General features: G+C 45.7%; 1 protein-coding gene across 1 annotated transcript in view; it reads right to left on the bottom strand.

The window, feature by feature from the left end:
* LOC119462558 (uncharacterized) overlaps positions 1-27,589 on the bottom strand; it is a 181,919-nt gene that overhangs the window by 19,007 nt on the left and 135,323 nt on the right. The window contains exons 7-8 of the mRNA XM_049672274.1: positions 27,414-27,558; positions 22,520-22,777 (exon numbers count right to left, since the gene is read on the bottom strand). Of these exons, the coding sequence (XP_049528231.1) occupies positions 22,520-22,777; positions 27,414-27,558 (403 nt within the window). The remainder of the gene's footprint in view (positions 1-22,519; positions 22,778-27,413; positions 27,559-27,589) is intronic.

Raw genomic sequence — 27,589 nt, 5'->3', positions numbered from 1 at the left:
CTCGTTCTTCCCGCGTACCGTCCGTAACTGGAACGACCTGCCCGCTGAGGTGGTCGAAAGCCCCACTATTTCGTCTTTCATGTGCGCGCTTGAACGTTTGCGATAAGTACTTGCCTTGTATTTATCGTGCGTATTTATCATGTGTTTTCATTCATGTGCGTTCATTTTTTTTTTTTGAAGAGCTGCGATATCGAATGCGACTTTGTTATGCGCAGTGCCGAGTGCTGTCACACGTCACGCGCAACGTTAGAATGCTGTTCGTACGAAAATTTTGTATCCTCATATTTCACTTATTCTTGTATTGTTTCTTGTTTTACATAAATGAACTGCGACTTCGTATGCTCACTTTGTTATACGCAGTGCTGAGTGCTGTTACGCGCAACGTTAGCATGCTGTTGATACGGAATTGCTGTATCCTTGTATTGTTTCACATACTCTTACGAAAGAAGAATGGGAACCGAGGGGCTCGATTTTATTAGTCATAACCACATAAAGCCAACAGACAACGAAGCCAAGGAAAGCATCGGGGAAATTAAGTGTAGTTGAAATTGCAATGTAGAAAATATTGAAGAAAAGGGAAATGAAAGTACACGAAAAGATAACTTGTCACCGGTTGGAGCCGAACCCGCAACCTCCGCTTTACGCGTGCGTTGCACTACTAATTGTGCTACAGCGATGGCCATCAATTCGTCCACTAACTGGGGTATTTATGTTTACTAGATCTAACCCTAGGAGTGTTAGCCAGCGCCACTCATAACCATGGTGGGTGGATGTGGAACATCCTTTTTAGCCCGATGGCGAAATAATACAAGGATACCTATGAAATAATACAAGAATACCTATTCTTGTATTATTTCTTACCCACTCCTGCCCAAGGCCTGACATTCAGGCCGCCAGTATGTACCAAATAAATAAATAAATAAACAAATAAATAAATAAATAAATAAATAATAATAAATAAATAAATAAATAAATAAATAAACTACTAACCAGGTTTGCGAACTTCATTCAGGCGTGGCTCCTGTCAGTAACAATAACAACCGTTCTTCCACAGGTACTAGCAGTGCACATGCAGTACCGTCTTAGCTGATTACTAACCCGAATCGTAGACAGGTCTCTGTCTTCTATTCTAACGTGCGCAGCGTAGCTAATAAACGCGAATCTTTGTCCTCTCTAATAAACACGTGTTCAGCGGACATAGTCATTCTTACAGAAACGTGGCTCTCGAATCAGATAGCTAATCACGAAATTTGTATGTGCTCGAATAACTGTCGATCACAAAGACTTCATCTTTAGTGCCTGCTACCGGTCACCTAGTTCAACTAACACATTTTGCAATGAACTTTCCGACATTTTAAGCAACTTGAAAAAACAGTTTTCTTCATGCCCTTTATTCTTAGTGGGCGATTTTAACTTTCCGGGGATTGACTGGAAAACCCAACCTACAGTTATAAAGAGCGGACCTGAGAGCCTCGCATTCATTAATCTTTGTCTTGATTTTTACCTCAGGCAACTTGTCACTAAACCGACAGGACGTTCCAGTCATTCAGCCACCATTTTGGACCTCATTTTAACCACAACCCTAACCTCGTTCCAACTGTTCAACATTTTCCTGGCGTTAGTGATCACTGCATTCTACTTTTCGACTTATGCGCTTGTACCCCTTCGGTCAAATCATCGAAAGTTATTCGTGATTATAAGAATGCTGACGTCACCGCTATTAATTCTAAATTGGCATCCTTCATTAGCGAATATTTGCCCAATTTGTACACTCGCACGGTAGAAGCAAACTGGGCTTTGTTAAAAGATAAAATAAAATACCTAATGGACCGTTATATCCCACTAAAGCGTATCACAATGAAATCTCGGGCAACTTGGTTTAACGCACAACTTAAACGGCTTTTAAATAAAAAGAAAAGGTTATTTCGACGCACAAATATCCGCAAACACCTCGAGCGGGTTTTCTTACACTAACGCATATAACGAATACGAACAGGCTATAGCATGCGCCAAGGATGACTTTCATTGTAACACACTGCCAACACTTCTACGTGACAATCCTCGAAAATTTTGATGCGCAGTCAATAGCAAAAATGAAACCTTAATTGAGCTTTGTGATACTAGTGGTGTTCCTGTAAATAAGAATAACTGTTGTGACGTATTAAATAATGCATTTATTTCGTTTTTTCGCATAATAATCCTGTTGTATATCCTGATTATCCTGACTCGGGTTTTCCGCCTATGTATCCTATTGTGTTTGATTCAACTGGTATTTCTCGTTTAATTGAAACCCTAAAGGTCTCTAGCTGTGCTGGCCCGGACGGTATTATTTCGAAGTTTTTGTAATGTACATCAGTGTATTCATCATTGATTCTTTGTGATATTTTCTCACAGTCATTGCAATGTTGCACCATACCAAGTGATTGGAAGGTGGGGAGACTGGTTCCTTTGCACAAATCAGGTGTTTCTCACTCTCCACTGAACTACAGACCGATATCATTGACCAGTATACCTTGCAAGCTCATGGAACACGTCATCTATTCACGTGTGGTATGTTTTCTTGAATCTAACTCGTTTTTTTTTCTACTTGTCAACATGGTTTTAGAAAATATTTTTCGTGTGAAACGCAACTTCTGTTATTTACAAACGACTTATTTCTTAAACTTGACAGTTTGAACCTCGATGCCAACGTCCTAGGTTGGATTAAATGTTTTGTTTCTAACCGCTTTCAATATGTTTCGGCTAACGGTCATGATTCTTCTTTCGCTTCAGAAACATCGGGGGTACCTCAGGGCTCGGTTTTAGGACCGCTACTCTTTCTCATATACATCAATGGTCTTCCTACCCAAGTTTTTTCTTCTTCTATAAAACTGTTTGCTGATGATTGTGTAATATATCGCATAATTTCTAACTCCTGTGACCGTACTGCCTTACAGACTGACCTTGATAGTATTTCCCGCTGGTGTACTGATTGGCTAATGAAACTTAATATTAACAAGTGTAAAAGCATGCGTGTGTCTCGAGTGCTTCACTCAACTAATCCCGCTGATTACACTCTTAATAGCACACCCCTAACCGCCGTGACTTCTTACAAATATCTCGGCGTCATTATGACCCAGAATCTATCATGGACTTTGCATGTGAACTATATTATCAACAACGCTAATCACATGCTAGGTTTTTTGCGTCGCCACCTATCACGCGCGAATACTATAGTAAAACTCGTACTTTACAAGACCTTGGTCAGACCCAAACTTGAGTATGCCTGCTCAATTTGGGATCCTGGCCAGGTAACACTAACAAACTTTTTAGATGATGATGATGAATAAACTTTTATTGGGCCCAAAATATATTGGTGATGGCCACAGGCACCAGACGGGGTGGTTCCCTAGTTACGGGCCCCATATGTTCCCAGCAGCTCCTGGCTCCTGTCCATCAGTGCGAGCTGAATCGGTAGGGCGGGGCTGGATAACAAGGTATCCCATCGCTCAAGGGGTTGGGGATTGGGGGTGTTGGCGGGAAGGGGAGGAAGGCGGGTCTTGAGTTCTGTGCACTCAGCCAAGATGTGCGGCAGGGTGCCCTTTTCCCTTTTGCAAAAAGGACAGAGGGTATCATGTTCCGCGGGGTACAGGTTGTTCAGAATCAGCGCCGGTTTATACTTTCTAACTATAGTCGTTATTCTAGCGTCTCCGCATTGAAACTAACTCTTGACCTACCAGACCTCGCTCTGCGCCGACAGTGTTCTCGACTGTGCCTCTTCCATAAAATATTTTACTTCGATCTCACACTTAGGGAAGAATGACTACATCGGCCATCGTACGTGTCATGTCGCATTGATCATTCCCAGAAAGTTGGTGTACCCCTTTGTCGCACAAAAATCTACTCTGACTCACGTATACCAAGAACCTCGGAAGACTGGAACCACCTCCCTGCCTCCATCACCGCCATCTCTGACTCCAAGAATTTCTAGACCCCCATTAACACTTACATTTGTTCTTGCCACTCCTCTCTGTAAAGCCTTCGGGCGATTGAGAGTACGAAAATAAATAAATAAATACCACCGACATCCAACATATCAGCGGGAAAGACAATGTGGTCGCCGACGCGCTATCACGTGTGGCAGCTTTCAGCTCTTCGCCGATAACAGCCGACGTCCTCGCCGATGTTCAGACTACGGACGTCGAACTGCAGGAAGTTCTTAAGGGTGGGTCTTCACTACAGCTGCAACAAGTCCCCATACCTGGATCGTCAACGACTATCTACTGCGACATGTCAACAGCATGATGCAGGCCTTACGTGCCCCTGTCCCATCGCCGTGGTCTTTTCAACCAGCTTCACAAGCTCAGCCCTCCCGGCATACGCACCTCTACACGCCTCGTGGCTGACCGCTATGTCTGGCCCTCCGTGCAGCGGGATTGCCGCACCTGGGCGCGCTCCTGCATTCAATGCCAGGGCGCTAAAGTCACCAGGCATGTCACTTCACCGCTCGGAGCATTCCCCCAGCCCTCTGGTCGGTTTCAACACGTTCACCTTGATATCATAGGGCCCTTTCCCACAGCTGGACCCTATCGCTACTGCCTCACCGCCATCTATTGGTATACTCGATGGCCTGATGCATGTACCTTTGAGGGAATCACTGCGGAAGACGTCGCCTCGGCCTTTTTCACCGGCTGGATTGCTCGCTTCCGGCCCCCAGCCGCGTCACCACCGACCAAGGATGACAGTTCGAATCACAACTTTTCAGGATCCTCGGGCTGACCGTCGGGTTTGAGCGCTCGAGGACCACCAGCTACCACCCCTGCGCCAACGGGATGAACTAGCGCTTCCACCGACAGTTCAAAGCAGCCATCATGTGACAACTGGACTCAACCTGGTTCGAAACCATGCATTCCATCGCCCTAGGTCTTCGCGCCACGCTCACGACAGACATTCAGGCTACACCCTCAGAGCTCGTCTACGTTGAACCACTCCATCTCCCAGGCGAATTTCTTGCTGCACTGTCATCCACCGCCGCGATGTCAGATCCCACCGATTTCGTAGCCCGGCTCCGACGCACCATCGCTGCCCTCCGCCCATCACCTGCAGCTCACCACTGTTAGACTGTGCCTTTCTTCAAGGATCTGGCAATGTGCACGCACACTTTTCCCTGCGACGACACCATCCGCAGGCCTTTCCAGCCACCTTACAGCGGACACTACCCAGTTCTCCGTCGCGACGACAAAACCTTCAACATGCGCGTTAACGGGAACGACGTCCGCGTCTCTATCGACCGGCTGAAGCCAGCCTACATCGATTCCGCCGACCCAGGCACTACCAGTGCACCCACAGGCGTCCATCCACGACCCCCGTCTTCGCAGCCAGCTTCTGTCACTGTCACTTTTACAAACCCTGAGGGCTCTCCACTCAGCGGAGGGGGGCAGGGGGTGATGTGGTGACACACTCTGCGCATATTTCGGTGCGCAGATCCGACCGCACTGCGTCTCTGCACCACGTCACCACATCAGCGTCTCCCGAGGTATACGTCACTGACGGCTGCTATAAAAAAATTACGCCATCTTCCCGTAGGGGAACCCTGAGTAGTATGCGAAGCAGCCATGGGGTCGAGTCAAGTTTCCATTAGTTTTCAGTTCGTCGTTTCCGTTAGGTTGAGGTTTACTTTCGGCTTCGCGAGCCCGAAGTTCGGGAACGGCCTCTCGCCACTGCGGTTTCGCGGCAGCGGCTCGAGCCCTTTCTCCGCGGCGCTGTCCACGGCGCTGACACTGGCGTTGACGCTGGCGCTGTCCGTGGCACTCATCGCGGCGTTGCGGGAGGAGGATGAGAGGAGCGGAGCGCGCGCGCGCGTCATTATACGATGATGATGATGATGATGATTTATTGGCATCCCCTTTGAAACGGGGTGGCGACAAATAGTCACCTAGCCTGCTTGATTTAATCAGGTATACTACACATGTTCTTTATCTCGCATTTTTGTATACCTTTTTCAAAAATTTAGCTTGTACCGCTGCCTATGATTTTAAGACATCAGGTCGTATCCATCTTTTCCCAGCTTTTTTTCCACCAGTACTCTAATCGTCTCTTGCTGATCTCTACGGCTGATCTGTTTATGTTTCCTTCCACTTTAAACCCAAGCGCTTCTGGGAGTTGCACGTTACCTACGGTTCTCGCTGGGTGGATCCCGTCGCATTCCATTAGGATGTGCTGAGTGGTCTCTGGATCTTTACTGCAGCATACACATGTCTCATCTAGTTCCGAATATTTGTTCCGATATGTTTTCGTCCTTAGGCAACCGGCTCGAGCCTCAAATAGCAAGGCAGTGCCCTTTGTGTTATCGTACAAATTTTCCCTTCTAATTTCTTTCTTCTCATTCTTGTAAATCTCCATTGTCCTTTTTATTTCCATTCTTTGCATCCAATTCACGGTCTCTATTTCTCTCACTTTCTTTCTGATGACCCCTGGTTGTCTATTTACAGTTTCGATTATCCTGTACTTGGTTGCCAATTTCCTTGACCTCTTCCTCCATTCTGTGTCCACGCTTTTCATGTAGACATACTTGTGCACTTTAGCCGCCCATTTATTTTCATCCATGTTCCTGAGCCTTTCTTCAAAACTAATTTTGCTCTGTGCTTCTCTGACTTCAAAAGAGGCCCAACCCATGTCATCCTGCACTGCCTCATTTGTCGTATTACCGTGTGCTCCCAAAGCCAACCGGCCTACTGATCTTTGGTTAACTTCCAAACCCGCGAATATATCCGATTTTAAGCATATAATGGCATTTGCAAATGTTAGCGCTGGCACCATTACTCCTTTCCAGATTCCACGCACCACCTCATACTTATTGTGGCCCCATAGTGCTCTGTGTTTCATTATTGCTGCATTCCGCTTCCCCTTTATTTTCAGATTATCTTGGTGGTTGCTTGGGTAATTCTTCCCTTCGTTTTTGTGTACGCCGAGGTACTTATATTGCTTCACTATGGGTATTACTTGCTGTTGAATTGACACCACGAAGTTACTCGTGTGTTCATTAAAGATCATAATCCCTGATTTCTCTGTGCTAAAATTAAGCCCTAGATTTGTCGCTGCGTTCCCACAGATATTCGCAAGTATGTGTAAATCTTTTTTATTTCCGCTAGTAGCACAATGTCGTCTGCGTACATCAGTCCAGGGACCTTCTGTTGCACCATTTGTCCATTACGCATGTAGGATAAATCGAAACCTAATTCGCTGTTTTCCAGTCGTCTTTCTATACCCTTGACGTAAAGCGTGAACAACAATGGTGACAGACGGCATCCTTGCTTCAATCCTTGGTGAATTCCCACCATTTCATTTCCTTTTCGGCCTTCCCATACCACTTGGTTGTCTCGATATATCTCCTTTAGCAGCTCCACGAAATCGTCATCTATGCCTTCGTATTGAAGAATATCCCACAACAATTCCCTGTCTACGTTGTCATAAGCTCCTTTAATATCTGGAAATGCTATCCATAAAGGTCTTTTCTGAGCTACTGAAATCTCTATGCACTGAGTTAGTACAAACATATTGTCTTCTAAACGTCTGCCTGGCCTGAACCCATTCTGTAGTTCCCCCAATACACCGTTTTCCTCCACCTACTTCGACAGTTCTAATTTTATGGCTTGCATTGCCATTCTATATATCACCGACGTTACTGTAACTGGCCTGTACGAGCTCGTCTTATCCTTATCTCCTTTGCCTTTGTAGATGAGATTCATCTTGCTTTCACGCCATCCAACGGGAATATTCTTTGTTCTAATCACTTGCTCTATGGCATTAGTCAGCAGTGCCTTGCTTTTTGGACCGAGGTTTTTGATTAGCTGTATTGGGATTTCATAGGGTCCTGCTGCCGTGTTGTTAGGGACATTTTCTGCTGCTTTTTTCCAATAGAAGCTTTCTATGCTGAATTTTGATCTCTCAAGCCTCTCTGTTGTTGCTGCATCTGTTGTCTGAACTACACTTTTTCTCGTACCGAAGTTATGCCTGATAACGTCTGTGATGTACCGCAGCGCATCATCGCCTTCATAGATGTTACCGTCTTCATCCCTTATAGCCGTTTGCGAGTTTCTAGTTGGAGATCCGAGTGCTTTTATATGGTTCCAGAATCTTTTTGGGGCGCCTTTGTCTCTTTTGTGAATGTTATGCACCCAACATTCACTTGCGCATTTAATTTTCTCTTGCACGAGCTCACTCGCAACCCTTTTCTTTTCTCTGTATGTATTCCATCTAAGGAGCACCTCTTCTTCTTGTAATCCCAACTTTTTGGCTTCTCGATGAACCCTAGATGCCTCTTTACGCTCTTCTATAGCTTGTTTAATTTCCTTGTTCCACCACTTACGTGGTTTCCTCTTTCCAATCCAACAATTGTATTGCCGTGTCCGCCTTATTTCATGCTGCATAACCTCCACCAGTTCCTTATATTCCCAGACTGCTGTAGGAAAAGCCTCAATTTTCTTCTCTATGTTGTTTGCGATCTCTGTTATTTGCTCGTCATTCATTTTTAAAAACTCTGAGGCTATTGGTTCATGTTCTGCGCTGGTATCTCTCCCAAACGTTAATGCTAAACGTCTATGATCGCTTCCCAGGCTATTTTTTCCATTTTCGTCTATTATCATTTGTTCCAGTTGTTCGTAGACCATTTCTGAGACTAAGGCGTAGTCGATACATGACTGCCTGTTTCCGCATTGCCACGTTACCTGTCCATGACACTTATTCTCCCTGTTAACTACTATAAGGTTCTGTTCATCACACAAATTCAGCACTAGAGAGCCGTTGTAATCAGTATATCCGTCTAAATCGTCCATGTGCGCGTTCATATCTCCCACTAATATCACCTGGCCCGAGTTACTGAACTCATTAATATCGCTTCTAATGCAATCGACCAATTCCTTATTTTTTTCCCTGCTATCACTACCTGTCCATAGGTAAGCTACTCCCAGCCACGTCTTTTTACCTTGCCATGTACCACTAATCCATAAATGCTCTTTACATGTCTCGTTTACCCTTCGCCACTTCAGACCTCGCCTAATTAGTACGCCTACGCCTCCGCCTTTCCTTGACCCGGTCATTCTGTTGCACCCTTCCCATACAAAGTTGTCAATAACAGGCGGCTGCTCCAAATCTCGTAGATGCGTTTCGGTCAAGTCGTACACGCTAATCGCTTCATCATTCAGTTGCGTTTGAATTTCCAGCCATTTTTCCTGCTTACGACCACCCTGCATGTTAATGTAGCAAATTTTACCTTCTCTATTCTTATCCTTTCTGCGTCTTTTCCTGACTCCTGGTCGCCTAATTCTGCCCTTTACTGGTGTTTCGCTATGTTCAATACTCAATCCTGCTTCCTGATATCCTGGGGCCCGCCTAAAAAAGCTACAGCTCGTGCCGCGAATCGACTTCCGACCGGTATTGCTACACTTTCACTAAAATGTATCCCGTCACGCACAAAAGCGCCTTCGCGGCCTGCTCGGTGCACTTCTCGGTTGATGTCAATGACCGTAAAATTCATTGCTTTAGCTAGAGTCCAAATTTCCCTGTTTACTGCAAGAACTGCCCTTTCAATTTTATAACCCTGCCTTTCAACCTCTGGCACCGTGCACACCGCGATTTGTACTTCTTTTGAAACATTCCGCAGGTCGGTGACCCCTTTGGCTATTTGCTTTGTGATTCCTGCTCCTCGTCCGTTCAGTACGTCAATCACTGCGCCCATTATCACCACTAGGTGTCTCTCCTCCATTGTGTCCCACATGCGTTCCTTGGCCTTCGCTATCACCTCTCTAATCGGCTTTCCGGGAAGCGCGCTAACCTGGACTCGTTCGTCTGCCCCTACCCTCTCTGCTATCGCCGGTTCTACTTTACGCATGTTGGAATCCCCAACAAAGACAACTCGACGCTTTCCTTCCCCCTCACCGCCGAAAGCTGCCCCCGAAGTCACAATGCCCTCCCCTCCTTTCTTATCCTTGCCCTTGGCTTTGTTTTCTTCCCCGGCCGCGTCAGTGGTATCCCCTTCGTGATTATCACTGACGTTTCCGCCACTGCTTCCCGGCGTGGCGGGTTCGGCTGTCTCTGCACTCGCATCGGAGCCAGCTCCGTTCGCGGTGCTCGCCTCGATGCGTTCATCATTGCTTTGCAGAATGGTGGCGCTCAGCTGGATTTCTGCGTTAGCTAGCTTTTCTTCTGCCTCCTTCCTCTGCTTCTGCTCGATTTCAAGTTCCTTTTCTAGCTTTCCAACCCGCTTAGCTAACTTATCTTTGTCTTGCTCTAGGCGGTCTAGCCGCGACCCTAGCACACACATCCTACAGATAAAATCTGCACCAATCGCTTCGCGTGCTGACTTAAACCGCGTTTCTTCCAGCGCGTAGGAACGCTCGCACTCAGAACAACGCACGCGTGGGTTCCCCCTAGTACCACCCATCATCTCGTACTAACACGGCGTAGATGTGGGAAAAAAAATTCTTTACCTACTTTTATCTAAGCGAGAAGACCAAGAAAGTGAGAAAGCCTTAAAATAATTTATAAAGATTTCTTGGCTAAGCTAACCCTCCTAAAAAAACCGCGAGCTACATAGGCGCCCCCTAGCGGAGTATGCAGCGCCTACCGTCGCGCCTCTAACCTAAGCTGCTTCGCATTTTCGCGCGCGTAGCCGCAGGCGATGCCATTCGTTGCGCAATCCGGAGAGGTGCGTCGGAGAGGAGAGGAGGAATGCCGAGAGGAGAGGAGATGAGACAAGGAGAGGAGGGGGAGGAGGATGCGGATGCGCAGTGCGGGTGTGGACACCGCACGGAGCGTCGGAGAGGAAGAATGCCAAGAGGAGAGAAGATGAGACAAGGAGAGGAGGGGCAGGAGGATGCGGATGCGCAGTGCGGGTGTGGACGCGACACGGCGGATGGATTGAGGGACGGACAAAGCCCCCGCCATAAGCTGCTTCGCATCTAAAACAGGCTGGCCTGCTTCGAAAGTGCTCCCTTTTCTCCCGTCTGCGAGACGAGCGTAGCGTCGGTATGCTCGTCCGCTGCCGTTGTTAATCGAATAAACAGTGTGACGTTTTTATGTTGGGATTCGTCCTTCAGCAGACGCGACATCCCACACTACTCCTAACTTGGTATACCACTTCACACTCCTCACAAAACCAAGAAAGTAGTTTTATATTGAATTTCGTTATTTAGTACGGCATATGTCCTCAACCCCCCCCCCCCCCAGGTTGAGACATACCCCCAGACAGGGGTAATTGGAGATCGCGGGGAGAGGCCTTCGTCCTGCAGTGGACATAAAATATAGGCTGATGATGATGATGATGCTGCTGCTGATGATGATGATGTCCTCAATATCTTTCACTATGTAGACATTTTTATGTCTGGTTTAAGATTGCAACCATATTTTGTCGGATTTGAAAGCGGGAAATTCGTTTTTTAATGTGAAGTGAAAAAAGTCACAGGCCTGCGCGGTACTCGCAGCACCGTCACAGCGTAAGCTAGGGGAGCGGCTCAAGAGTAGCTCCAATTTGGGCACCACGCACAACAGGGTCTTCGCGGCAAAGTGCCTTCGCCTCGTTTTGACGAGAACGATCTGAAGTGTCCGTCTGGCGTCTACGGCGAGCTGCGGCTGGTAATGCTCTCTGCACAGCAGTCTGCTGAACCCGATGATACCTGGTGATAGCCGCGCATGTAGCTCTACGATTCGCTTTTTCAGCAGCGGTGCGTACCGTGCGAGGAGACGCTGTAACGTGTACCGAAGAGGTATCCACAATACGTGGCGCACATCTCACATCCCTTGACCCGTGGCATAGTGCGTTGTTGGTGATGATCATCATCGTGATTGTTTATTGGAATCTTCAAAACATGCTGGTGACAAATAGTCACCTAGCCTGCTTGAGATAACCAGGTCCAGTTACATGCAGCATGCAACTGCTATATGTACACGCCATGGTTGCTTAGTGGCTTTGGTGTTGGACGGCTAAGCACGAGGTCGCGGGCCACGACGGCCGCTTTTCGATGTGGGCGAAATGCGAAAACACCCGTGTACTTAGATTTAGGTGCACGTTAAAAAACCCCAGGTGGTCGAAATTTTCCTGAGTCCCCCACTACGGCGTGCCTCATAATCAGATCGTGGTTTTGGCGCGTAAAACCCGATAAGGTAATTGTGAACTGCTATATGCAACTTACGTGTCAGGCACGCTGCGTTTGCAGGTACCTTAATTATTAGCCACCATACTGGTGGAGGCTCGGGATCGCATTGATTGCGCGCCTCGTCTGAATCGCATCTCGTCGTCTGCGCCGGCGCGCGTGCCTAGGGCGCGTTTATAGGGCATTTTCCCACTACCTGACTAGCAAGCGCTTGCGTGGCTCACTGGTGGGGACTCCTGTGCAACGGGTGCGGTTTCGATCCCGGCGGGAATCGGGCAATTTTTTTACAGCGTAAGCTGTTATGGGCTCATTCCAATAGCCGTTTTGGGTCGCGGTGATGGCGCCACCGGTGGCGTCCGCCGCGTCACCGCTATCGCCGGAAACGCGAAAAAAGTTCCCGATTCCCGCCGGAATCGAACCCGCGGCCGCTACGTGGGAGCCGGATACTCTACCATTGAGCCACGCAAGCGCTTGCTATCGGGCCGAGGAAAATACCCAAGGCAAACGCAGGGTGAGGCGACTCGAGCCTCCGCCAGTATGGTGGCGCCATTTAGAAGATGCCTGCAACGCAGCGTCCGCAGGCGCAGACGACGATATGCGATTTAGACGAGGCGCGCAATCAACGCGTTCCCGAGCTGCCCAGCCTGATGATTGATGATGATGATTAATTGGCATCCCCTTTGAAACGGGGCGGCGACAAATAGTCACCTAGCCTGCTTGATTTAATCAGGTATATTATACATGTTCTTTATCCATTATTTTTGTATACCTCTCATTATTTTTATTTTTCAAAAATTTACCTTGTACCGCTGCCTGTGATTTTAAGAGATCAGGTCGTATCCATCTTTTCCCTGCTTTTTTTCCACCAGTGCTCTAATCGCCTCTTGCTGATCTCTACGGCTGATCTGTTTATGTTTCCTTCCACTTTAAACCCAAGCGCTTCTGGGAGTTGCACGTTACCTACGGTTCTCGCTGGGTGGATCCCGTCGCATTCCATTAGGATGTGCTGAGTGGTCTCTGGATCTTTACTGCAGCATACACATGTCTCATCTAGTTCCGAATATTTGTTCCGATATGTTTTCGTCCTTAGGCAACCGGCTCGAGCCTCAAATAGCAAGGCAGTGCCCTTTGTGTTATCGTACAAATTTTCCCTTCTAATTTCTTTCTTCTCATTCTTGTAAATCTCCATTGTCCTTTTTATTTCCATTCTTTGCATCCAATTCACGGTCTCTATTTCTCTCACTTTCTTTCTGATGACCCCTGGTTGTCTATTTACAGTTTCGATTATCCTGTACTTGGTTGCCAACTTCCTTGACCTCTTCCTCCATTCTGTGTCCACGCTTTTCATGTAGACATACTTGTGCACTTTAGCCGCCCATTTATTTTCATCCATGTTCCTGAGCCTTTCTTCAAAACTAATTTTGCTCTGTGCTTCTCTGACTTCAAAAGAGGCCCAACCCATGTCACCCTGCACTGCCTCATTTGTCGTATTACCGTGTGCTCCCAAAGCCAACCGGCCTACTGATCTTTGGTTAACTTCCAAACCCGCGAATATATCCGATTTTAAGCATATAATGGCATTTGCAAATGTTAGCGCTGGCACCATTACTCCTTTCCAGATTCCACGCACCACCTCATACTTATTGTGGCCCCATAGTGCTCTGTGTTTCATTATTGCTGCATTCCGCTTCCCCTTTATTTTCAGATTATCTTGGTGGTTGCTTGGGTAATTCTTCCCTTCGTTTTTGTGTACGCCGAGGTACTTATATTGCTTCACTATGGGTATTACTTGCTGTTGAATTGACACCACGAAGTTACTCGTGTGTTCATTAAAGATCATAATCCCTGATTTCTCTGTGCTAAAATTAAGCCCTAGATTTGTCGCTGCGTTCCCACAGATATTCGCAAGTATGTGTAAATCTTTTTTATTTCCGCTAGTAGCACAATGTCGTCTGCGTACATCAGTCCAGGGACCTTCTGTTGCACCATTTGTTCATTACGCATGTAGGATAAATCGAAACCTAATTCGCTGTTTTCCAGTCGTCTTTCTATACTCTTGACGTAAAGCGTGAACAACAATGGTGACAGACGGCATCCTTGCTTCAATCCTTGGTGAATTCCCACCATTTCATTTCCTTTTCGACCTTCCCATGCCACTTGTACTTGGTTGTCTCGATATATCTCCCTCAGCAGCTCCACGAAATCGTCATCTATGCCTTCGTATTGAAGAATATCCCACAACAATTCCCTGTCTACGTTGTCATAAGCTCCTTTAATATCTGGAAATGCTATCCATAAAGGTCTTTTCTGAGCTACTGAAATCTCTATGCACTGAGTTAGTACAAACATATTGTCTTCTAAGCGTCTGCTTGGCCTGAACCCATTCTGTAGTTCCCCCAATACATCGTTTTCCTCCACCAACTTCGACAGTTCTAATTTTATGGCTTGCATTGCCATTCTATATATCACCGACGTTACTGTAACTGGCCTGTACGAGCTCGTGTTATCCTTATCTCCTTTGCCTTTGTAGATGAGATTCATCTTGCTTTCACGCCATCCATCGGGAATATTCTTTCTTCTAATCACTTGCTATATGGCATTAGTCAGCAGTGCCTTGCTTTTTGGACCGAGGTTTTTGATTAACTGTATTGGGATTTCATCGGGTCCAGCTGCCGTGTCGTTAGGGACATTTTCTGCTGCCTTTTTCCAATAAAAGCTTTCTATGCTAAACTTTGATCTCTCAGGCCTCTCTGTTGTTGCTGGATCTGTTGTCTGAACTACGCTTTTTCTCGTGCCGAAGTTATGCCTGATAACGTGTGTGATGTACCGCAGCACATCATCGCCTTCATAGATGTTACCGTCTTCATCCCTTAAAGCCGTTTGCGAGCTTATAGTTGGAGCTCCGAGTGCTTTTATATGGTTCCAGAATCTTTTTGGGGCGCCTTTGTCTCTTTTGTGAATGTTATGCACCCAACGTTCACTTGCGCATTTAATTTTCTCTTGCACGAGCTCACTCGCAACCATTTTCTTTTCTCGGTATGTATTCCATCTAAGGAGCACCTCTTCTTCTTGTAATCCCAACTTTTTGGCTTCTCGATGAACCCTAGATGCCTCTTTACGCTCTTCTATAGCTTGTTTAATTTCCTTGTTCCACCACTTACGTAGTTTCCTCTTTCCAATCCAACAATTGTTTTGCCGTGTCCGCCTTATTTCATGCTGCATAACCTCCACCAGTTCCCTATATTCCCCGACTGCTGTAGGAAAAGCCTCAATTTTCTTCTCTATGTTGTTTGCGATCTCTGTTATTTGCTCGTCATTCATTTTTAAAAACTCTGAGGCTATTGGTTCATGTTCTGCGCTGGTATCTCGCCCAAACTTTAATGCTAAACGTCTATGATCGGTTCCCAGGCTATTTTTCCCATTTTCGTCTATTATGATTTGGTCTAGTTGCTCGTACACCATTTCTGAGACTAAGGCGTAGTCGATACATGACTGCCTGTTTCCGCATTGCCACGTTACCTATCCATGACACTTATTCTCCCTGTTAACTACTATAAGGTTCTGTTCATCACACAGATCCAGCACTAGAGAGCCGTTGTAATCAGTATATCCGTCTAAATCGTCCATATATCTCCCACTAATATCAGCTGGCCCGATTTACTGAACTCATTAATATCGCTTCTAATGCAATCAACCAATTCCCTATTTTTTTCTCTGCTATCACTACCTGTCCATAGGTAAGCTACTCCCAGCCACGTCTTTTTACCTTGCCATGTCCCACTAATCCATAAATGCTCTTTACATGTCTCGTTTACCCTTCGCCACTTCAGACCTCGCCTAATTAGTACGCCTACGCCTCCGCCTTTCCTTGACCCGGTAATTCTGTTGCACCCTTCCATACAAAGTTGTCAATAACAGGCGGCTGCTCCAAATCTCGTAGATGCGTTTCGGTCAAGGCGTACACGCTAATCGCTTCATCATTCAATTGCGTTTGAATTTCCAGCCATTTTTCCTGCTTGCGACCACCCTGCATGTTAATGTAGCAAATTTTGCCTTCTCTATTCTTATCCTTTCTGCGTCTTTTCCTGACTGCTGGTCTCCTAATTCTGTCCTTTACTGCTGTTTCGCTATGTTCAATACTTAATCCTGCTTCCTGATTGCCTGGGGCCCGCCTAAAAAAGCTACAGCTCGTGCCGCGAATCGACGTCCGACCGGTGTTGCTACACTTTCACTAAAATGTATCCCTTCACGCACAAAAGCGTCTTCGCGGCCTGCTCGGCACACATCTCGGTTGATGTCAATGACCGTAAAATTCATTGCTTTAGCTAGAGTCCAAATTTCCCTATTTACTGCAAGAACTGCCCTTTCAATTTCATAACCCTGCCTTTCAACCTCTGGCACCGTGCACACCGCGATTTGTACTTCCTTTGAAACATTCCGCAGGTCGGTGACCCCTTTGGCTATTTGCTTTGTGATCCCTGTTCCCTGCCTGTGCAGTACGTCAATCACTCCACCCATTATCACCACTAGGAGTCTCTCCTCCATTGTGTCCCACATGCGTTCCTTGGCCTTCGCTATCACCTCTCTAATCGGCTTTCCCGGAAGCACGCTAACCTGGACTCGTTCGCCTGCACCTACCCTCTCTGTTATCGCCGGTTCTACTTTACGCATGTTGGAATCCCCAACAAAGACAACTCGACGCTTTCCTTTCCCCTCACCGCCGAAAGCTGTCCCCGAAGTCACAATGCCCTCCCCTCCTTTCTTATCCTTGCCCTTGGCTTTGTTTTCTTCCCCGGCCGCGTCAGTGGTATCCCCTTCGTGACTATCACTGACGTTTCCGCCACTGCTTCCCGGCGTGGCGGGTTCGGCTTTCTCTGCACTTACATCGGAGCCAGCTCCGTTCGCAGTGCTCGCCTCGATGCGTTCATCATTGCTTTGCAGAATGGTGGCGCTCAGCTGGATTTCTGCGTTAGCTAGCTTTTCTTCTGCCTCCTTCCTCTGCTTCTGCTCGATTTTAAGTTCCTTTTCTAGCTTTCCAACCCGCTTAGCTAACTTATCGTTGTCTTGCTCTAGGCGGTCTAGCCGCGACCCTAGCACACACATCCTACAGATAAAATCTGCACCATTCGCTTCGCGTGCTGACTTAAACCGCGTTTCTTCCAGCGCGTAGGAACGCTCGCACTCAGAACAACGCACGCGTGGGTTCCCCCTAGTACCAACCATCATCTCGTACTAACAAGGCGTGGATGTGGCAAAAAAGAAACAATTATTCTTTACCTACTTTTATCTAAGCGAGAAGACCAAGAAAGTGAAAAAGCATTAAAATAATTCATAATCTATTGCTTGGCTAAGCTAACCCTCCTAAAAAAGAAACCAAAAAGTGAAATATAAAATAACAAATCTTATCTCTTTGGCACCGCCAGTATGGTAGCGCCATCTAGTTAAGGTGCCTGCAAACGCGGCGCGCCCGACATGTAATTTGTATTGTAAGGTTTCATGGGGCTCAGCAGACTGCTGTTGAGAGAGCATTACAAGCCGCAGCTCACCGTCGACGCCGGGCGGACAGTTCAGATCGATCGCGTCAAAACTAGGCGAACAGACTGCCGCGAAGACCCTGTTGTGCCTGGTGCCCAAATTGGAGCTACTCTTGAGCCACTCCGCCAGCTTACGCTGTGACTGTGCTGCGTGTGCCGCGCAGGCCTGTGACTTTTCTCGCATTTCCGGTGATAGCGGTTATGGGTACTGGCCGCCGGTGGTGGAGACGGCGGCGACGGACACCATCATGAATCGAAACAGCTATTTAAATGAGCACATAACAGATTACGCTGAAACAATTAACATAGCTTGCACTGGAGGCGCAATGCTAAAGAGACAGCGGAGCTGATGGACACCTAACTACGCCTGGCTTTTGGGCTAGGCTAAGCACTACCATGTCATCTCCAGCATTTCCCAGAATTTAATGATTATTGATCGATTATTGATTACGTATTAATTAGCTATTGATTGGCTATCGCAAGGTTTGGGCACATATTTGGGCTAGGTAAGTACTACCAAGTCATCCCCAGCATTTAAGGAAATTTATGGGTTACTTGTCAATTATTGATTAGCTATTAATTAGCTATTGATTGGCTATCGCAAGGTATTGGCCACGTATTTGGGCTAAGCTAAGCACTACCAAGCCATCCCCAGCATTTCCCGGAATTTATTGATTATTGATTGTTATCGATTAGTCATCTAATGGATAATCGATTATATAGTGATTGGCTATCGATTTGATGACTGACTAAGCTTAGGTAGTCCCAACCATGCTTAGCTAGACTTAGCCAGGCTAAGCTTCGCTAGTTCACAGGGGTATGTGCCATTGCGCTTGGACTGTTTCTGCACCGCCGCCAGGATAGGCCCACATTTTTTCCGACGACGGACGGAGTAACGGCCGGCTCAAACAGCTCCGCTGTTAAAATCGGCAATGACCTTGCGTGTCCTTGCCTACAGCTTTCTAAGTAAAGCTTGGAATTAAAGAAAAATCGGCAGAACACATCTCCCGATGACTGTCGATGGTATTGGGCGTAGCACTGAATCTATTTAGCGATAACAATAACTGTTCAAAACCACAACAACCAAGTTTAATAATAAGAAATGAGGAGCAATGGGAGACCGTGCTGCTCAGCTCGGACCCGGATGTTCAAGCAAGAGTAGTCCAAATGGCTGAAGACGCCGGCGCGGCTCAGGGGCTGCCGGCCGCCGTCTAAAGGGAGGATGGGGGAGGCTTTATAGTCATTACCCCCTCCTCTAACCACATTTTGGGCAAAATAAAGTTATTTCTCTCTCTCTCTCTTAGCGACACAACGTACTGCCAACGCCGAAACGCCTTACTTACGAGGCGTGTACTGCAACAGGACTGCTCTCTCGGACTTTCCCACGAACGCGCTGCCCTATCTAGTGGCGCCGCCGCGAAGCCGGAGCGTAGCCTCCGAAATGAATTGCATGCCAGTGCCTGCACCGGGAAACGCATCATTTGACGGTCAGGCTTCGTAATTAGCCAGTGTCCCAAGTCGGTATCAAAGAGGTCCATTGAAGTGCGGCACATGCGCATGCCACATCCACAATCCCGCATCCCCTGAGACTCATGTCCGCGTCAAAGAGTTTCATTGAAGACCCAATGCCGCATACGCAGTGGACCAAGTTGCTCCGTCGGTTGGTTATGAACGCTGTTGATTTGAAGCGGATTTGTTTTAAAGTTGTTGTGGAATTTGTTGTTTTGAAGATGTTGATCGATGGTTGATTTGACAGCGCGTCGGGTAGCACAGCAGCCCGACGCGCTACCTGTTCGACCCTGGACTACCAATAAACCCAGGCTTGCGGAAGACGGTTAAGTACATAGAAAGATAAACCGTTAGCCCCCTGAAAGTGCATCAAGTACCCTATTATTGCTAATCGCTTTAAAATAGCAGTAGCCAGAGTTTAGTACACGGAGCGCATTGGGTGTCTATGAGAGTGGGATAACATTCATGCACACGGCTTTTGTTGTTCTATCAGTGTAACCACACGTACATAGAGGTTTTAAAAATGAAAAGGCGCGCCCAATTCTACCTCCCCATTCCTCGCATGATTCAGAGGTACTTCTGACGACATGTGATGACATCGTCTATGTTGATCATACTGGAATCACGCGTTCCTTTTAAGACAAGGTGTTAGCTGACTTCACACGCGATTGGTATATCTTTAGGATTTGCTTATCTTGAAACCACTTGCCGGTGACCTGTCCATGCCGAGAACACGTAGCAATAGTAAGCAACCATGAATATATCCAGAAAGGAAAATAATTTATCGTAGAAAGGTTGTGAGGTGAGTGCATGTGTCGTTGTCGCCCGCTGATGTGCTGCCGCCAAGCGCCACTAAACTAAACCTTCCACTTCATAAATCGGAAGCAGGCCATGCGTCTTTAAAAATCGACCCATTTATTTCCCTTGAATATCGTGCAAACTCTTAGGACATATAATATGTTCTAGCCTAGTAGCCTTCCTTGAATCAAACTCACTTTTTAGAAAGTCGCAGAAGAGGCTCAAAAGATCAATCTCACGTGAAATGCAGTTGCTATGTTTCAACCATTCCTTGCATGCCATTCTGTTTCAACGGTCCTGTGTCGGAAGTACTTTTCTTGACCAAGGCCTTTGACAACATTACAAATAACCTCTTAATTTATGTACATAGGACATTGAACATTGACTGCAACCTTCTTACTTGGGCTAAATATATTTTGATAAATCGTTGGCAGTACGTTGTTGTCAATAATTATAGCACATGCTGCTATCCTCTTTACGGCTTACCTCTTTGGTGGCTCAAGGGTGCGGATTCGGCCCACTGTGTTTACTCATTTGTAATATTGAATTACACGATTTTGTAGCTTCCTCATTTCGCTTCGCTGATAACTGGGTTGTTGATCGCAAAATAGCAAATAAATTGGACGTTATTCGTTCATTATTTCTTGTAACTTCAGTCATGCCCCTATAGCTGTGAAAATGAGAACGTTTAAACCCCCCCCCCCCTCCTAGTGCTTCGAAAAGTAGAACACACATGCCCCATCTCGCATTCTATGTACTCTCAATTAAAGGGGCCCTGGAACACGCTTCGAAAATTTCACCGGTCTGTACACGAGGCTTCTGTGAACCTTTGAGCCAAACAATATTGTACTACATGCAGCAGGGAATTAGCAATCTCATGTCAAAAACAACGAACAATTGCTTGCTCGCAGCTTCGCCATGTCGTCATGCAGCGTCCAGCGTAGAAGCCCACCAACAACTATTGGTAGATTTCGTGATCGCGAGAACATTCTTACTATTTATATTGTTGCTATCTATTAGTTAGGTAAATGAAAAACATGTATGTCTGCAATGTAAATAGAATCAGTCAATCCCATGTGAAACGCAGTTGCTCGTTTTCACCCGGCTACACACGTAAGTTGCGCGTAGCTGCGTCTGATGCACTCATGGGCCACTCATCAGTGCAATAACTACGTATAACTGCGCTTATATTTAATTCGAAATTTTTCTTGCGGCAGGAGATTCGATGCGACGTGGTTATTAGTGGGGCATATTTATTATTAGTTAGAAAAATGTTTCAGGTACCATTTAACACCATCTCGAAATCATACAGAAGGAATGATGAAACACGTGTTATTTTGTGTACCTACAATCGCACTATTACGTCAATGAAACACAACCTATCCTTGCAGTCACTTGAAACACTCCGGAAAGCATTTCATCTTACGCTTTTTGGAAAGAAACACGTCACTACTTGTTGCACTAGCGTTTGTGATTGTTCCTTTAATCAGCGCACGTCCAAATGATAGGACCACCTTCTCTCAGATAGCGTTTGTGCAGACGGGCTCTTATCTCGCGTTTTGATGATCCTGATGTTGATTATTTATTGGCATCCCCTTTGAAACCGTGATGCCAATAAATTATCGGGGATGCCAAGAAATATTCACCAAACCTGCTTGAGTTAATATGCATTCAATACACGGTTTTCATTCTAGCATTTCTGTATACCTCTGCTTAAAATTGTTTTTTCATCTTCCTCAAAGCTTCTCTATCGACCGTGTACCGACATGTCTTTGCCTTTGATGGATCCGGTGATATTAGTTTCTTCTCCGCTGTTATTCCACCAATACTCTTAATTTCCCTTGCTTATATCGACTGCTGACCGGTTGGTACTTCCGTCTACTTTAAATCCAAGTTTGTCTAGAAGTTGTAGGTTACGTATTGGTCGCGCTGAGTGAGCCCCTTCGCATTTCATTAGGAGGTGCTTAGTGGTCTTCGTATTTTCGCTGCAGCATACACATGCCTTATCTAATTGCGAATATTTGCTCCGGTATGGTTTTGTCCCTTAGGCAACCAGCTAGAGCCTCAAATAGCAAGGCACTTCCCTTCGTGTTATCGTACAGGTTCTCTCTTCATTTTCTTGTCATTCTTGTAAATCTCCACTGTCTTTTTTTTTGTTTACATTCTTTGCATGCACTTCATTGTCTATGTTTCGCTCCCTTTCTTTATGATGACTCCTAGTTGTCCATTTACACTTTCAATTAACCTGTACCTGGTTGCCAACTTTCTTAACCACTACCTCCATTCTGTGTCCACGCTTTTCAGGAACAGTACTTGTGCACTTTAGCCGCTTCTGCAAATTTTCGTCTGGACATGAAGTCCAAATCTGGCGCGTGTGTGAATGTGCATTCAGACAACATTGTCTGAGTACATGTGACGCAGTTTTTTAAACAGATTGTTATACTGACTCCTGTGAACATAACTTTTCTGTGTGTTTCATGCCAAAGTGCCAAAGAATGGCAATGTGTAAGAGTACGTTAGCCGTTGTTATCAAGCCAGATATAAACTTACCAGCGATGTACTCCTTTAGTTGTTTGGCCATCTGCGCCGAAGCGGCTGCTGGGTTGTTCAACACTACGAAAGCCGCGGGTGCGTCTCCATATTCGGTGCGTGATATGCCCACCACGGCAGCGTCAGCGACGCTCTCGTGGTTCTGCAGCAGCGACTCAAGCTCGGCAGACGAAACTTGCTGGTCAAGGCACTTTATCATGTCCTTCATGCGGTCCACGAAGTAAAAACGGCCGTTCTCGTCGTAATACACGATGTCACCTGCGCAGCCATAATAAACACACCTATCTGTGCCTTCGTAATGCACTAACTACAACTCTATCATAACAACCGTACGTTCAGTACGTTCAATTAAGGACAAATCACGCTTGTTCTATGGCGTCAATTTACTTACATTCAAGCGCACTGAAACACTTGCATTTACGTGAAAGACTTTTGTGTAGACGCCAGATCTTGTTTTTCTAAGTTTCGTTTTACAGGCTGAAACTGTCAGGACTGGGCCTAGAAAGTCGGAGCTTAACAGGCAAATGCAAGATTCGCAGATTTGCTCAAAAGATGATACACCTCTAAATTTAAAAACGACTCCGCGATCCATGCAATTAAAGAAATCTCCGTAACTGGCACCGTCGAAAGCACTTCGCCATGAACGAGGTTAATACAATATTTTAGTTTTGTAAAACAATTTTACCCGCTACAAGAATCTTACAATAATATGTCTTAGGAAAGTGTACTTGAAATTAAAATAAATTAATGAAATTGTGTGGTTTTACGTGCCAAAACTACTGATTTGATTATAAGGCACGCCGCACACTTTAGGCCACCTGGGATTATTTAACGTGCACCTAAAGCTAAGTACATGGGTGTTTTCGCATTTCGCCCCCATCGAAATGCGGCTGGGATTCGATTCCGCAACCTCGTGCTTAGCAGTGCAACACTACAGCCACTAAGCAACCACGGCGGGTTAAAAGTGTACTTTCAAGCAATTGTACACAATTTAGCATGCGGCTGAAAGCGATAACACTTAAAGAAATACTAAAGTGTAAAACATATATATATATTCGAGCTGTCTTAGTAAATTACCCTCCTACAATACTAAAAAAAAGTTCGCTGTTATCGCGAGTAGGGACTTGAGTAAGCCGGACAAGGCACACATAGAAAACACGACGGGCTATCCCGCCTAGAAGTTCCCGTATCAGCCAGCAGTGAAACAATATATTTTTACGCCGTTTCCTTGGGTCTAGTTTAGTTCTTGTAAATGAGCCAACGAAGGAACTTAGAAAGGTTTTAGAACAACGGCCAAAATACGAGGAAGTACTTTGAAATTCGTCTCTATACGCAGTTGCACTGACGCTTTGGTTTCCGCGTAAAAATTAAAAAATAAAGAAAATGGAGGACGCTTAAGTTTCGCCTGTAAGAGTGAAACGCGATAACGGGCTACGTTCGCATCACATTTTTCTTTATGAGTAGGCTTCACTACAACACACAACGTGGGAAAGCCAGCTTACAAAGTCTAAGCTTACACTGATCCCCTTACAGTTGGCTTCACGTTTTAACACAAACGCATTGCTGGGAAGACATTTTTACATGAGCAATATAAGTCGTCTTATATGTGAAGGCCCTAGTAACTCTTTTTTATTGTTTTATTTAATATTTGCTGTTGCCCCGAGGCACGCGCGTGTCCAAAATTTAGAAAGGCTCGGTTTTCCACATTCCCCTCAATGTTGCGTTGAACTAAAGTACAGCAAAACACCATCAGAATTGGAGGACGCTTAAGCTTCGCCTTTAAGAGTGCAACGCGACAGGATTCAAAGATCCCTGGCTGCTTACATCATTTTTCCTCGTGTATTCAAATTACAATCCGACGGTATCACGCCTGTGGGTTGTGGTAAAGTCATGCTTTACGATTTTCTGACGGAATTTACTTTGAGAAATTCAATTTTTGTTCACTAACACCTTGCGCCACGCTGAGAGCCTGTGTAATCGGGTAGGTTCGGGATGATGTCGTTCGGCATGATTATTCCCGCCAGACGCTGATGCTTAACGCCGATGCCGGATTTTCTGTGGCACGGGGGATTTAACGCTCTCCCGTTAAAACGTTGAACGTCGATGTTTACTTCCTCTTCTGATATTCAAATTATTATTGTGAAATTTGATGCATTATTGTTGTCACACAATACTTCATTAGTTTACACGATTTGATTATTTCTCTTTATTGTTACTTTTAATGATTCTGATTCCTTGCAAAGCCTTTCCGAGAGCCCACATTAATTGGTAAAACTATTTGGTGTCCGCGGTCGGATCCACATGATTTCCGGCATCGATGCCGCGAAGTATACTACATATTCTTGTAAAGCTTTATGAGGATGTCATCTTTATCCTTATGTTGCCATTGTTCTACTGTTCTCGTAATGTGGGCCGCGTGGTCTGAATTGACAGTTTGGTTGTGACTTCCCCAGCTATCGAACAACCTCATCCTTTCTACCGTATGTTCATAGGACAGTACTTCATTCTTTCAACTTGATATTCCTTCCAATCTTGCAGCAATAGTACCTAAATTCGTGCTGGGTGTTATCCAATTAGATTAAATGGGAGTTTATTGTCAGAAGACACTGATAAATATTTTTAAAAATTTGGACCGCTAGCCTATATGGCCAGTTAACGGCCCGATCTTATACACATTCTTATGCAAACAAAGTTAATGAGCCGAGCTGTTACCAATATGTTGTCCCTACCCCTATCATAACAATAATGTAACTCTATAATCACACAGAAAACAGAAATCAAAATTAATACAAAAAACAGAAGTGCAAATCTAAAATCGTGAGATGCGCGTACTAAACAAAACAGAAAACAATTAACACAATGTTAAGCACACCAAGAAACTACAAAGTGCCCAAACATTCGATTGTAGAAACCATCTTAGCGGAAAATATTTTATGAATGAATGAATTCTGAGGTTTTACGCACCAAAACCACGATTCGCTTATGAGGCACGCCGTAGTGGGGGACTCCGGAATTATTTTGACCACCAAGGGATATTTAACGTGCCCCCAATGCACGGCACACGGGCGTTTTTGCGTTTCGCCCCCATCGAAATCCGGCCGCCACGGCCGGGATGTGGTCCCGTGATCTCGCACTTAGAAGCAGTAAATATTTCATTAACGAATTAGGAATAGTACACAGAGGAAGTGTATTTAGCATTTACATTTTCAAGTATCTTAGCTATCTTTACATTTCTTTACATTTCAAGTATGAAACACTAGCTTCGCGCTAATGTTTGCACCATGGCTTTCTATTGTGCGACCCATGCGTCTTAAGCTTTAAGTTTCCCATTATCTTAAGGACTGAGAAACCACTGAGAAACTGAGAAAACTGCCTCACACTGCCACAACAGTGTTGTTTTTGACAATCAGCTGATGCTCCCGCGCACAATCGTTCATACAGCGTCGCGTTTGCCCTATGCCTTGCTAGCTGGTTTTCATAAACCACTCGTTTAGAATAACGCCCACACGGCGTCCCGTGCACCTTACGGAGCCGTTCTGTGTCCCCATTGTTTCGTTGAGTACCCGTGTTTTTACTTAACAGTCACATAAATACGTACGTTTTTGGCGCTGAAAATACCACTACCATCCTATACCATACCATTCCATGCTTTTCTTGAGCTTATGCAATATTCTACGCACGTAATAAGTTGCCTAAGACCTAGTAGCAGCGTGTGGTAAGGCCGCGGACCACGTTCACACGTTCTTTATTTTGAAGGAGGGTTTCAGCGACTGCCTTCAGAACCGCTAAGGAGTAGCCAGTTCACTGTAACCTCTTTTCTCAATGCGGACAAAACACAGAAGGAAGCAATTGTCTATTTTCGCCGTTTTCTTATTTTCTAAAGTAAGTCGCAGTTTCGCTCGAAAGGCGAAGCATAGGTAGGGACAGCAAAGCATTACACAGTTGCACGAAGTAAGTTTCGCAGTTTTATGTGCAGTAAACTAGCAGTAAACATTAGCTTCCTAATTAATAAGGAAGCATGGTGTCACCGCCCGCACAGCCAAGCGGGAACCTATATCAGCCGATGACCGCGAACACATGTCGCATTTCCGGCCCGATGAAGAGTGACACCAGAGAAGATAGAGCGTTTCTGCTGCCGCCGTTCAACGCATCTCGAAAACGCAGAAATTTATTTATGCTGAAATTATGCAGAAATTTATTTAGAATAACATGTGTTTTGCTAGTGCTTGAATGAAAAATAAATTTTATTGCTATTTTCTTCATACAAGTATACCTATAATTAATGTTTATGTATGAATCCATACTAGCATTATGTTATTAATTTTGATGTTTCTTATGTAATGGCAAGGGTAGCCTTTGCAGCACACGATGAACTGGGCAGATGTGGCGGTTGAGCAACCTTTGTCGAAAACTGTGCCTGGCTGTTCGAAGGCATCCAAACCGTCTCGTCCATTGTGTAGAGGCAGCAGTGTATGAACCGCCATTGTCATGTGCTACCAAACACGTCCGACAAATAAATGTAAGCGCCTACTGCGATGGTCCTGCGTCCGTTCATTGAGAAGGGTGCGGCTGTGAACCATTGTTATACAGTTTGCATTATTATTCCGATACACAGCGATAAGGATCTGCGTGATATTATGGAAGCACAAGCTGTCGGGCGGGCAGGTGAAATGTGTACTTGCACTACCTCTGTCGGCCTGCTTGATATCTAGGCGCCCTTTTTTTGGAAGGAACTGTATGACGTTTTGACCTTTTGTCCTTGTCTGCTTGCGCTACATACAATGTTATCCAAGTTCACATACCAATACGTCCAGCACACAGCAGTGCTTGTTATGTATTTGTTTTTCAAACATTTAGCGTGTTTCGGCAAATAAAATTTAGAAAAGGAGCGTACCGGACTTGCACCAGCCATCGTTGTCCATAAATGCGGCTGTCATTTCGGGATGCTTGTAGTAACCGCTCATGGCGCTGGGAACCCTGAAGTACAGCTCCCCATTTTGGTGTGGTCCGAGTTTCTTTCCTGTCTCGAGGTCAAGCACCTGCGGTTAGTGTCATGAAAGTCCCACAGTT

Source organism: Dermacentor silvarum, chromosome 8 (assembly GCF_013339745.2).
Source record: "Dermacentor silvarum isolate Dsil-2018 chromosome 8, BIME_Dsil_1.4, whole genome shotgun sequence".
NCBI classification, from domain to species: Eukaryota; Metazoa; Arthropoda; class Arachnida; order Ixodida; family Ixodidae; genus Dermacentor; species Dermacentor silvarum.
The sequence above is the reverse complement of the archived record's forward strand: the minus strand, read 5'-3'. Positions and strand labels throughout refer to the sequence as shown.